The sequence below is a fragment of the Molossus molossus genome, unplaced genomic scaffold, assembly GCF_014108415.1.
Source record: "Molossus molossus isolate mMolMol1 unplaced genomic scaffold, mMolMol1.p scaffold_m16_p_24, whole genome shotgun sequence".
NCBI classification, from domain to species: domain Eukaryota; kingdom Metazoa; phylum Chordata; class Mammalia; order Chiroptera; family Molossidae; genus Molossus; species Molossus molossus.
In genome coordinates, this window is record NW_023425360.1 from 4,417,733 (window position 1) to 4,430,674 (window position 12,942).

A 12,942-nucleotide genomic window follows, 5' to 3' on the forward strand; every position below is an offset into this window, starting at 1 on the left:
TAAGTGAAACTGGTACTCATTGGACTTGTAATTTTCATTATTGCTACGAATAAGGTTTGGCTACCTCCGTCTAAAACAAAGTTAAGAAAGAGAACGAAAAACCAAACAAGGCCATCTGAGCTCTTCCCGGGCCAGTGTGTTTAGAACTGGCGCTGGGGCCCCGGCCCCAATCAGGAGGCGGCAGGATGCTGGGCGGGGCGGGGCTGGAGTTGGGAGGCTCGGACCCCCGAGTGCCCGGTTCCCTCCAGGCTGAGTCCCGCCCCGAGTCCGCCTCCAGCGGGCCTGGGCGGAGCACGCCGGCCAGGGGGAGGCGCAGCGCTGCCTGATTTATTCCAGTCCAGGAGCAGAAGCGAGAGTCCCGCGGTCTGCACGGCTGGGTCCCCTGTCCCGCGCTGCGTGCCCCCAGCATGTCCCCCAGCATGCCGGGCCCCCGCCTGCTGGCCGCGCTCTGCTGCGCGCTGCTCTGCGCCCCCGGCCTCTTCGCCGCCTCCGGTGAGTGATCACGCCGCCCTTGCCCCTCCTCTCCCGCTGGAGCCCGGCGCCTCCCCTCCACCTTCACCGTGGACGAACTTGGGCAGAGAGCCGAGCCGGACAGGGCCGAGGGGCGACCTCCCCGGCTGTGTCCCGCCCGTGGCCCGGGATGCGCCCAGCCTCTCCCGCCATCTCCGAGCCCTGGAGTTTGGGCCGGTCAGACGCTAGAGGTCGGGCGGTGGCTCCGGACACTGGGTGACACCCCGGCCATTCCCAAGGCTTAACCATAACAAAGGAATCCGCTGTGCACCTCTCTTTTCCCATCTGTAAAATGAGGCCGTTGCACTGTGACCGACGCGCGCATGCCTTCCTACTGCAAGTTTCTAAAACTCTGGTATTGATGAGTCTCCAATCAGCTCTCCTGGGCAGCTCCCTCCCAAGCCCTAGCCGCCTCCGATCATTGGAGATTTCCGCCCGCGCCCCGCAGTGTCCTGCCGATAAGGGAAGGGAGGGCTGGGGAGTGGGGCCCAGGAGAGGTTCCACACGGGGAAGGCCTCGGGCAGGGCTGCCTCCTGCTGCTGCCGGCTTGTCTGCCGCCTCCTGACTCTCCGCGGCCTTGGTCTGCTGTCGTATCTTCCTTGGTGCTCCTCCCCCGCCCAGGAGGCCTCCCAACACCCGCTGGGCCTCCAGCAGGCCCGTCCTGGGGATGCCCCATCCCCTTCACCGGGAGGCCGCACAGTCCCCCTCCAGGACTGGGAAAAAGGGGTGGGTGGTGGTCAGGACTCATCAAGCACCCCTCTTCCCCATCATTTCCCATAGAACCAGGATTGAGTGAAGCAAGGAGGGGGCTGGATCCCAGCCGAGGCCTGGCTCTGCCATCCGTGACAGTCTGACCCCCGGGGGGCCTGCTAAGGGCACTGGAAGCTCCCACATACTTGGGAGCTGGCGGCTCTCTCCTCAGCAACCCTGAGAGACTGCTGGTCTTGTCCCTTTCCATTCCTCTGAGTCCCCACTGCCTGAGCCCTGGCAAAATGGCCCTGGGGAGATCTACCAAAAGGGCAGGACCCCGAAATCCCAAAGGTGGTTTAGTAGAGGGGTGATCTGGCTTTTGCTGAAAAGAGGAAGCACCCAGGCTGCTGTGTGCAGGTGAGTCAGTCTAAGGCCCTCCAGGTAGGGGACACCTTGTCACTTTCCCTTTTTCCCACTGTGCTCCGGAGGATACTTGAGGGAGGGAAGAAGAGTAGTTGGACCTTGTTGGGACAGGAGCCCAGGACTCTGGCCATTCCCAAGCCTCTGTCTGCGGCCAGCCTGTGCTGCCTGCCAGGTCAGGGGAGGGGATTAACCTGCTATTTAAAGCCAGTGACTAATAGCTCCTCGGGAGGGAGCCGCCTAAGCTCCTGAGTCCCGTACTGAGGTGGAGTTCTGAGGGCTCATTGCTCATTAACGGTATTCCCTTCCCTGGAGCCCAGGCCCATCTCTCGGGGACTTTGGGGTTTCAGGAGGGCCCTCCATCCTGGCATGGTGAGACTCATGGGGAGGAAAAAGAATTTCTCATGTTGTACCCCAAATGGGTGTGGGGTCTCAGGCAGCTGTCTGGGATGTTAGAAGACCCTACTATAAGCCTGGCTCACCCAAATCACAAGAGCCAAGGGGCTCTGTGCCATAGTGCACATTGGTCACCCAGGTAGGCCCCCAACCAGAAGCTGTGATGTCCTCTCAGCTCTGAAGTCCTCATCCAGTGCTTCCTAAATCCGCCTGTGCTCCTCACCCCTGCGTCCTCCTCACTCCTCCTGACTTCTCTTACTGGGAGGCCTGGGCGCACCCTCCCTGATGCTCTCCTGGTCTCCTACCTCCCCGATCCCTGTCCACCCAGCTACCAGAGGGACCTTTGTGTCACCACAAAATGCCTCCCCACCCCAGGCGAGTCCAGCCCATGTCCGCAGATGCCAATGTCCTTCTCAGACCTGGAACCGAGTTCCCCATTCCCATCTCATGAGTGAGAATCTCTGATTTGTTCTGTCCCGGTGGACCATGCTGGGGAGGCTGAAGGAAGGTTAAGAGCTCCTGGTCTGCAGGTTGAAATGTCTGAACTTTTCAATGACAGTCATTCTTATTGTCCCTCCCAGCTGGCCCCAGCCTACCTGTTCGGCTCTGTCTGATTGCTCTGCCAACACGCTGAGCTCTGTGCTTCTGATTTTCCTCTAGAACGTTTCCCCTCATTCCCCAGCTTGGCACACAGCTCATGACCCCTCCTGCAAAACTGCAGTCTCCTTGGTAGAAACCACACCCCCGGTGGCCCTTGTGCAGGCTTCTGTCAGCTCATGGTGCCTGTCACCCCGGTTGACTTGTCTGTCTCTTCCCCGGGGCTTCTTGAGGCCCCCACTGTGCCTGATTGCCGTCTGTGGGCCCAGTATATACGGACGTGGTAGTTGCCCCCCCCGCACCCCCTATTGACTGCATGAATGAATTGTTCCTGAGTCAGAGCTGCCACTGCAGGTGACTTCTGTGACTCCAGCGAGTGCCTGAATGGTGGGACCTGCTTGTCAGGCCAAGACGACATCCCCTTCTACTGCCTCTGCCCTGAAGGCTTTACGGGCCTCATTTGCAATGAGACCGAGAAAGGTACCTGCGTGGGCTGCACTTGCCTCCCTGCACCGAGCTCCCAGGCCGCTGGGTTGAGTGGGTCTGTCCTGAAGTGGACAGTGTCCCCAGCACCTGTCCATTGTCAGGCAGCATTTCCCTGGACACTCCTGAGCCACTTGAAAAGCTGGGTACTTCCTTTATTTGGGCTGAGCCACCGAGGCACGACCCTCCTTGGTGCCAGGCTGGCCCAGGTTCCATCAGGCTGAGTGGGGGAAGGAGGAAGGGAGGGGGAGGGGGTGGCGGAGGGAGACAGGCAGTGGGCTGAGTTTGGGCGGAGGGTCCTTTTGGGCTAGGTCCAACTGCTGCTGTCTCTCTCTGTTCCCAGCTCCTTCCTGATCACCTGCCCATCTTACCTGCCTCCTCCTACCCAGGTCCCTGTTTCCCAAACCCCTGCCACAATGATGCCAGGTGCCAGGAGATTGATGATGACTCACACCGAGGCGATGTCTTCACACAATACATCTGCGAGTGCTCTCCGGGCTACTCGGGCATCCACTGTGAGACCAGTGAGTATCTGGGGGTGCCTGCTCTGGCGGGGTTCAGGGGCAGACCCTGAGCTACAGTCCTGGCAGCCCAAGCCACGTGCGACCTTATTATTCCCTGTGTCAGGGCCTCCTCTGGGTAGACCGAGGGTGGGACAGAGCCTCCCTTGGCTTCTTTCCACCTGGCCCCCTCTCCGGGGACTGCAGGCCAGGCCTGATGTCCCTGCAGGGGAGTAAGGGGTGATGGGGGACCCTGAATCATGGGAGTGCTGTTTCCTGGGTCCCCGTGAACCAGCCAAATGTCATTAAGGTTCAGTCTTGGGGTTTTCTACCAAGAGGGGAAAAAAACACATTTTTAATCTTTTGGGGCCTGGGAGGTCAGTAAATAAGGCTTAGGCCTCAGGGTCTGACAGCTCCTGGCCCGTGTTTGACCTCTGGCCTCATTATAGAGGTCGGTGCGGAGGGAGAGGCCTGGGCTGTCCCCTCAGTCAGGAAGTCAGACTGGCACGTGCAAAGGGGTTATCCACCTGACCACAGCATGGCCCTGGATGGGTGCCCAGCAACACTGCCCACAGTGGCTCTCAGGTCCGCCTCCTTGGTCCAGCTGGAGTCCCTCCCACCAAACCAGGAGTCCAAAGTCCACACATAGGCCAGGGAGGGATGCGGGGGTGGGGCAAACTTCTGTCGTCCTTGGGGTCTGTTACTGAGCATGTCAGGCAGGAGCCAGGCCATTGTCCTCAGGCAGAGGTGGGATCACTGTGAGGTTTGCTGACCTACAGGAGGAGGAGGGAGGGCTGGGCCAGCTGGGTGGGGGTGGGGGCCCGGGGAGAGAACAGGTAAAGTGATGCCCTTCACCTCACAGGCATGTGCCTTGCGACCTGAGCGAGGCCAATGTGTTTGACATCCTGAGTGCAGGAATGTGGGGGGAGCGTGTGGATGGGGGCTCAGCAAGGCAGACAGCGCTGGGTGGGGCCAGGTGAGCCCACTAATTACTGTGCTGGGAGCGGAGGTAACCATGGGTGTGCCTGAGTTGGAATTACCCACCTAGCCTTCTGTGCTTCTGGCCTGGGGTCTGTTCCAGGCTGGTGGCACCTGGGACAGAGGTAGGAAGTGACCACAGAGGCAGAGCAGCCCTCCAGAGGGACCTTTGCAGTCCCTCCTTGTTATATGCTATGTTTCCTGGGGGTCTACATGCATGTTTTTTCCTTTATTGATCTTAGAGAGAGAGGAAGTGAGAGAGAGAGAGAGAGAGAGAGAGAGAGAGAGAGAGAGAGAGAGAGAGAAACATTGATGAGAGAGAACATCGATTGGCCGCCTCCTGCATGCCCCGCACTGGGGATCGGGCCCACAACCTGGGCATGTGTCCTGACAGGGAATTGAACCAGCGACCTCCCGGTGCGTGGGTCGACGCTCAACCACTGAGCCACACCAGCCAGACCCTACATACATGTTTGAATCCCTAAGGGCGAGGACACATGAGGTGTGAGGATAGTCCACACCTGGGTTCAGATCTCTGCCCAGCCACTGGCTGGCTCTGATCTCGAGTGTGTGGCTTCACTTTGCACCTCATTCTCTCCGCGTGAGCCTGGGGTGCTGCACCAGGGTGATCTGACCCTGGGTTCTTTGGGAACCAGAAGAATGGTTCGCTACCCCCTTGACCACATCGCTGGGGTAACGGTGAAGGTGATGGGGCCTTGGTTAGGGGCAGCCTGGCAGGTGGCTGGGTCAGACCAGCAGTTGGAAAGGGCAGAGGGTCCAAGAGAAAACAGAATGCCTTCACGCCCCAGCCAGAAAACTCTTGCATATGGGATTCTAGAAAACTCCACACAGACTTGATTATTGATTCGCTTATTGCGTTATGGGTAGTCCACTACCATCTGAGGTACCCCTTCTCCTAAAGCCATCTTGGGGGAACCAGGGGCTGGGGTGGGTGCAGTGGACCTCCTGGCAGGAGACTCCAGCTGCCAGTCACAGCGGCCTGAGTAGTGGCCTGGGTCCTGTCCCCCATGGACTCTACCTGCTGCCTTTCACTTCACCATGTACCTTTTCCTGCCACCACCTCTTGGGCCTCATTGTCCCTTGGTGGTCTCTGCTCTGAGCTGTGGGCAGAGGCCACTCTGTCTTAGTCTCTCGTCCTCTGGGTCTGCCTGCTTGGGTGGCCGCCTGACCACCGTGCCCCTCTTGCAGTGTGCGCCACGCCGCTGGGCATGGAGACCAGTGCCATCGCTGACTGGCAGATCTCTGCCTCGTCCGTGCACCTGGGCTTCATGGCTTTGCAGCGCTGGGGCCCGGAGCTGGCCCGCCTGCACCGCACGGGCATTGTCAATGCCTGGACAGCCAGCAACTACGATAAGAACCCCTGGATCCAGGTGTGGAAAAGACAGCCCTGGGGGGGGTGCACAGTGGGAGGGGAGAAAGTGGGATGAGTGTGCCTGCATTTGGGGGTCACCATGGGAGGGTTGGTTCATAATGGGGACCCAGGTAGCATGGTAACAGGTACCCTCAAAGGAAGTGTCTGTAAGAGGAGGGCAGCCTTGGGGGGCCTGGAGTGGGCGGGCAGGATGAGGGGGAGCAGGCCCCAGGCTGTGGAGGGGCTGTTTGCACTGGGCGAGGCTTCTGAGGGCCTTGTCTGTCCTTGTGTGTTTCCCCGAGCACTGAGTCTCCAGCCCTGCGGGGGGCGGGATGAGAAAGCCCCCGCTGCTTCTGCTTGCCTTAGTCCCTCTGGGTGCGGGGAGGAGAGGGGGTCGTAGGAGCCCGGGATTTTAAGTGCACTGTCCTCCCCACCCTGCACCCAGGTGAACCTGATGCGGAAGATGCGGGTGACGGGGGTCGTGACGCAGGGCGCCAGCCGCGCAGGCACTGCCGAGTATGTGAAGACTTTCAAGGTGGCTTACAGCCTCAATGGGAAACAGTTCCGGTTCATCCAGACAGAAGGGGACTCAGGAGACAAGGTGAGGCTGGATGGGCCCTAAGGAAGGCTGTGTGGTCAGCATCCCAGGGCTCCAGCGTTATTTGAGGGTACCCTGGGAGACTGGCCATGAGGGGGGTGGGGTCTTCAGGTGCATCTTGGTCCCCAGAAACGGGGGAACCTAGATTGTTCCCGTGTTTTGTGGTTACAAGTAATAGCCCCACTTTATAGATGAGAGACTGAGGCTCAAAGGCTCAGCGAGCTGTTGCGGGTGGTTGTAGTGGTGGAGCTGGGAGGCCGTCTGAGCCTTCAGGGCCACGTGTACAGCCGTGCAGGTTGTACACTGCTCAAGGATGTCGTTGGGAGGTGAGCTCCATTCACAACGTAGACATGTGCTTGTGTACTTCTGTCTGTGGGGAAATTATTAGAATAAAGTATCTCGAGAAAGGAGTGCCTTTTCCTAATTTGCGCAGAGGTACCCAGCAGATTTATAGGTGGCCCTGTGTAAAAGACGGGGGATTATGCCCAGGCACCGTGATGACCAGGAAGGTGTGACAGGGGGAATCTGGGTTGTTGAGGCCTGTGGGGTGGCCATGGCAAAGGCCGAGTCCCTGATGGCTCTACTTAGCCCTCCTCTCATCCCACAGGCCTGAAGAGGAAAGTGTGGCAACCCCGGGGCGGGGGCGGGGGGGCTGCCCCCATTAACCATTCCTCCAACCTGCCTCTTCCTCCTAGATATTTACAGGTAATAAGGACAATAACGGAGAGAAGACCAACATGTTTGACTTCCCCCTGGAAGCGCAGTATGTGAGGCTGGTGCCTGTCACCTGCCACCGGGGCTGCACCCTGCGCTTTGAGCTCCTTGGCTGTGAGCTGAATGGTGAGTGCTAGGGGCTGTGGTCCATGCTAGGGGTTAGCCTCGCTTCTCAGCCCCGCTGAGCTGGGTAGGGCGGCAGCAAGGCCCAGGGACCTGGGCTCACACAGCAGAGGTACACTAGAGGGATCCTCTGGCCATGAGCAGTCCTGCCCAGGTATTCTCTTTTCGCCAACCCGTGGCATTCTGGTGAGCAGAGAACAAAAGAGACAGCACTTCCGCTTTCGAAACATTTCCCCTTATTCTGATTGGTTCCTTGAGCTTCTAGAGCCTGAAGGGTTAGTTCTGTCCTGCAGAGAGCAGGGAGTTTGTCTGGTTTGTTCCCTGCTGCATTCCCAGAGCCTAGAACAGCGCCTGGGTGATGAATGAGTGAGTGAATGAATGAGGAAAGTGAAGACAAATCATTTATCAAGGGCACACAACTGGTAGGTATTAAAACTTGGTCTAGATCCCTGGACTTCTGACACCCACCCATCTAGTATTTTACTGCCCCCGGCTCCTCAACCTCCTGTTGTCTGCATTCAAGAGAAACACAGGGCTCCTAGGGTCATAGGGCTGGAGCTGGTGCTTCCTCCTGCCATTTCCAGAGACAGTCCCGGATAGAGGAATGGGGATCAGAAAGGGACAGGTTTCCTCTGAGCCAGGAAAAACTCACCGTTGGGGGAGCTCAGCATGCAGGGGTTGGACTGACCAAAAACTTGTTTCAACCCAGCTCAGTTTTCTCTCTCAGATCTCGGGAGTAGTTCCCTCTTTTGTAACCACAGTGCCACCTGCTGGCCATTGGCGGAACTGTAGGTCTCATAAGGCAGATTGCAGAGCAGAGGGAGGTAGTAGCTCTCCCTGTGTCATCTACCCAAGACCCACCCTTTGCTCCCCCTTTATCTCATTTCCGATACCACCCAGTCTCATTCAGAGCTGAATTCTGTGTGCCTGGCTGCGTTTAGTCTTTTCTTTTTTTAAGTAAGTCTGTTCCCCAGGGCCACTGCCTTTTGAGTCTAATCGTTTAAGTGGGGAGTTAAATTGCCTTCTGGGTGAAAAACATAAGTAAAAAAACAACAACATATACACACACCAACTCTGACACAGACAAACAACAGTAGGGTGACTGCCAGAGTGAAAATGGTGACAGAAGGAGACAAGACTTTTGATGGTGAACACAGTACAATATACAGATGATGTGTTACAGAGGTCAACGCTGGAAACCTATATAATTTTATTAATCAAAGTCACCCCAATAAATTCAATCAAAAAATACTTTGCCTTCTGCTAAAAGGAAAATTTGGTGATTGGTAAAGGACAGAAGCAGGTCTGGGGGTCCCCATTCCTTGGAGTCCCTCCCTGCTTCCTGTCCTAGGGTGAAGCCTTTAGCAATTACAGTTGTCTGCATGGTCCTGTCCCAGCCGGCTCCCGCTGAGGCCAAGCAAGGGTGAGGCTGGCAAGCCAGGAAGTGGAGCTGCCCTGTCTGCACCATCTCCTTGTCCTCGTAGACATTCCAGTCGGCTGGCTTTCTAGGTCCAGTGCCCTCACCCATCCAGTTCCCCAAAGGGACTGAACAGCTGTGGAGGGCGGATTCAGCCAGATGTGAGACACACCCCTCACTCCCATGGGAGTCTTCAGCTGTTCTGGCCACCTGAAGGTACATGTGAATAGTACACACCAGCCTGGCACATTCCTGCGTGTTTGGAGCAGGACTGAATGAAACCAAGGGCTGCTTCTGGGGCAAGCCCGCACAGGCCCGTCTGACAGCATGCCAGCTGTTGACTGTGGACTCTGCACCGGTGGAGGAGCTGCTGGGCAAGGATATAGGATGGTCCCTAAGCCCCAGAAAATCTGACTTCTCTGACTTCCACTTGCTGGAAGTGCTGTTCATCAGTGGGGCACCACTAGGCAGGCCTCCCTGGCTCTGGGTGGGTGTGTGGGTGGTAGAGATGATGTCACAGTGTGGTGTGGTGATCGGGAGTTTGTGTGCGTGATTTGGTACAGTGCTTGTCTCTAGGCCTCAGTTTTCTCCTCCGTAAAGTGGGGTTGTTAATAGCTTCAGGTTTCTGTGGGGTAGATCAACGACTAAAGTAAGCACTGCATCAATTAGATTGTTAGTCATGTTCTGGATGATGATCTCAGACTCAGCAGTCCTGTAGAAGTGGTATAGGAAGTGCTGTGAGTTCATAGGAGGGATAAGTCCTGCCCAAGAGAGGTAGTCAGGGCAGGCTTCTTGGAGGAGGTTGCTCATAGGCCTTGAAGATCAGGGCCTGGCATGGTGCAGAGGAGGAAGAGTGGTGGGCGATCTGTGATGGGCAAGTTGGGTGGGGGTGGGAGCTGAGAGCAGCTGGCTGAGGGGAGGCGTGGCTGGGGCAGGCAGTGAGACAGGATGGTTGGCTCTAAAAGGCAAGAGCGTCCGTCTGTTGTCCAAGAGGATGCCAGGGGCTGGTGAGATCCACACGGTTTTTCCCTCCGCATTACTTTGTGCTCATGCCCCTGGGAGGCTGTGGATCCCAAATCTGAGTGACAGTCCCTCTCGTTAGCAGGATGCGCTGAACCCCTGGGCCTGAAGGACAACACCATCCTCGACAAGCAGATCACGGCCTCCAGCATCTACAAGACCTGGGGCCTGAGTTCGTTCAGCTGGTACCCCTTCTACGCGCGGCTGGACCAGCAGGGCAAATTCAATGCCTGGACTGCGGAGAAGAACTCTGCCTCTGAGTGGCTGCAGGTGGGCCAGCCCCTGGGGTGGGCTGGGCGGGGGGGGGGCAGGGGCGGGGGGGGGGGCAGGGCTCCCAGGTCTTTGACTTCCTCACAGCCTAGGCTTCTGCTCCCTAAGAGGGAATTTCTGAAAAGCCTTGTTTTTTAATGCTCCTTCCTGCTGCTACATGTCGTACCTTCCTCTTGATTCTGTAAGTCCCGGGGGGAGAGTGAGGGGTGTATTGCTGTTTCCACTGAGGCCCCCAGCCCAGGTGGAGAAAGGGGTGTATGTGTGTCTGTGTATCTGTGTGTCTGTGTATGCCTGTGTGTGTGTCTGTGTCTCTGTATATCTGTGTGTGTGTATATATATATATATACCTGTCTGTGTCTATGTGTGTCTGTATATCTGTGTGTATGTATATCTGTGTGTGTATACTCGTATGTGTCTATGTGTCTATGTGTGTATGTATATCTGTGTGTGTGTATATATATATATACCTGTCTGTGTCTATGTGTGTCTGTACATCTGTGTGTATGTGTATACCCATCTGTGTGTCTGTGTCTATGTGTGTCTGTATATCTGTGTGTATGTGTATACCTGTCTTGTGTCTTTGTGTGTCTGTGTATCTGTGTATACCTGTCTGTGTGTCTGTGTCTGTGTGTCTATATATCTGTGTGTGTGTCTGTCTGTGTCTCTTGTCTATGTGTGTCTATATCTGTGTGTGTGTGTCAGTAGGGGGAGAGCCACCTCCACTGGCTGCCACAGGGGAACAAGGCTGAGCCCACGGACAGCAGAGCAGGGTGAGGAGGGACACCTGAGACAGGCACCTTGGGGTTTCTCAGCCCGAGCACAGAGCCATGCTCTCTGGCTCGGTGTCTGAGAACACGTCATGGGACAGCCCTCGGATTTCATTGACATTGGGGAACACGAGAATCACGGAATGCCAGAGCATCCGCTCATATTACAGATGAGCAAACTGAGTCCTGGCCGGGTGAGGATTTGGCTGGGGCTCATCTGCCGGTTGGCAGTGAGTTGAGTTTGCACCCTGGGCCTCGGGACGGCCTGTGCAGGGGCAGGTAGCTGGCTCCCCAGGATGGTTGGGGACTGGAAGCAGAAGGTCTGTCTCTGGGCGCCAGAGAACACATTAGCCTGTGGAGCTGGGTTCCATGAGGAGCTGCCTGCCTGCCTCTGGACTGCTCAGGACCAAGGTCAGGCAGTGGACAGCCCCACAGGGAACCTCGGGAGCAGTTCATGCCTGGGGGTTGGCCAGGGCCCAGGTTCTGAAATCTGAGCTCCATTGCAGTGAATTTCCTCACCGTGTCTGACATACGAGGTGGTATTTACGCCCATTTTATAGATGAGGAAACTGAGGCTCTGCCAAGTGAAGTAGCTTTCACCAAACTACAATTAATGTCCTGGGGTGTCTGCCTGTTTCCACTTTACTGGAAAGGGTCCAAGCAAAGAAAATACAGTTGATATTTTTCCCCCCCGTAGATCGACTTGGGCTCCCAGAAACAAGTGAGTGGCATCATCACACAGGGGGCCCGTGACTTTGGCCACATCCAGTATGTGGCAGCCTACAAGGTGGCCCACAGTGATGATGGCAGGAACTGGACTGAGTACAGGGAACAGGGAGCCGCAGACAGTAAGGTGAGTTCCTGTGAGCTGCCCCGCCCCTCACCACTCTGGGGTACCCTTCGAGTTAAGCCTAGGGCTCTTTGAGATGGGGGGCTGGTCGGGGGTCCTTCCTGATCCCCTCTCTGCTTCCAGGTCTTCCTAGGCAACTTTGACAATAATTCCCACAAGAAGAACATATTTGAGACGCCCTTCATGGCTCGCTTTGTGCGCATCCTGCCCGTAGCCTGGCACAACCGAATCACCCTGCGTGTGGAGCTGCTGGGATGCTCGTAGGCCCAGCTAAAGTGACCGGGACAGCTGCGGGGCACCTGCCCCTTCCCCAGTCCTCCTGACCTTCTGTGGTCCTGCTGCCTCCTCTACCCACCCCCCTCCTGATTGTAGTGCTGTGGAGGGGCGGGGTCAGCCACCTTTCTCTCCCTTTGTCCTCACACTTCACCTCCCACCTGCCCCCCCTCCCTCCCACCTGCCCCTGAGCTCAGCTATCATGCCATCCCATTTCTTAGGCACTATGGGAGTTGAGTAGGTCTGGGATGGACAGGGAAGAGCGAAGTCAGGGGTGCGGGTTACCTGCACCTCTCCAGATCCCCGATTCCGGTCCTCCATAGCCCGCCTCCCCTACCCCATGCTCCCATAGCCTTGAAGGACGGCCCTGAGGCGACACGCTGGAGATAAGTCTCCTTGCCCTCAACCCTGAGGCATGACGCTGCCGTTCCTGATGCCACCACCGAGCTCTCTGACATTCCCTACTTATCTCCCTGGAGACCCCTCTTGACCCTTGTGCTGCAGCCCAGAAAGACAGAAGGGGGTGGGGTGGGTCTGTGGAGAGACTGAAGATGGGTGGGCATGGGGGGGCTTGAGGGCACAGGCAGCTTCCAAAATATATTTATGTCACTGCCTGGAGCTCTTGCGTTGTGGTTCATTGTCACTGTGTTGAAGTGGATTTTGTCTTGTGCTGGTCCCCCCTCCATCCCCAGCCTCCCAGAGCCCAGCATTCTCACTGCCTGCCTGCCTGCGGATTGCTTAACACTTGGAGGAAGGAGGAGGCTGCTGGGAGGTCCCACCAGGGACCAGGACTCTGCCAAGCGGGCGCAGGGCCTGCTGGCTGAGCACACTGGTTTCTGGGAGGCCACTGGCGTATCCATGCCCTGGGCAGGGGCCATCAGGAAGTGGCTAGTGGGGGAGCAGGCAGGCCAGTGCCCTGGTGAAAGGGGCTGGCCATAGAGTAGGGACTGACTGACTAGCTGGA

The 12,942-nt window shown here is 57.1% G+C and overlaps 1 protein-coding gene across 4 annotated transcripts; it reads left to right on the forward strand.

Annotated features, from left to right (window-relative positions):
• The first annotated feature begins 346 nt into the window (after positions 1-346).
• On the forward strand, positions 347-12,528 carry MFGE8 (milk fat globule EGF and factor V/VIII domain containing). Of its 4 annotated transcripts, none has more exons than XM_036278068.1 (9): positions 347-492; positions 2,968-3,093; positions 3,486-3,620; positions 5,784-5,965; positions 6,392-6,547; positions 7,240-7,384; positions 9,901-10,088; positions 11,553-11,708; positions 11,829-12,528. In XM_036278068.1, exons 1-9 carry the CDS (start codon positions 408-410, stop codon positions 11,967-11,969), a joined length of 1,314 nt encoding a protein of 437 aa, XP_036133961.1. In that variant the 5' UTR covers positions 347-407; the 3' UTR covers positions 11,970-12,528. The 4 variants fall into 4 exon arrangements, with proteins under 4 accessions (XP_036133961.1, XP_036133962.1, XP_036133963.1 ...); XM_036278069.1 differs by having other exon boundaries at positions 9,904-10,088; XM_036278070.1 differs by lacking the exon at positions 2,968-3,093.
• The last annotated feature ends 414 nt before the right edge of the window (positions 12,529-12,942 follow it).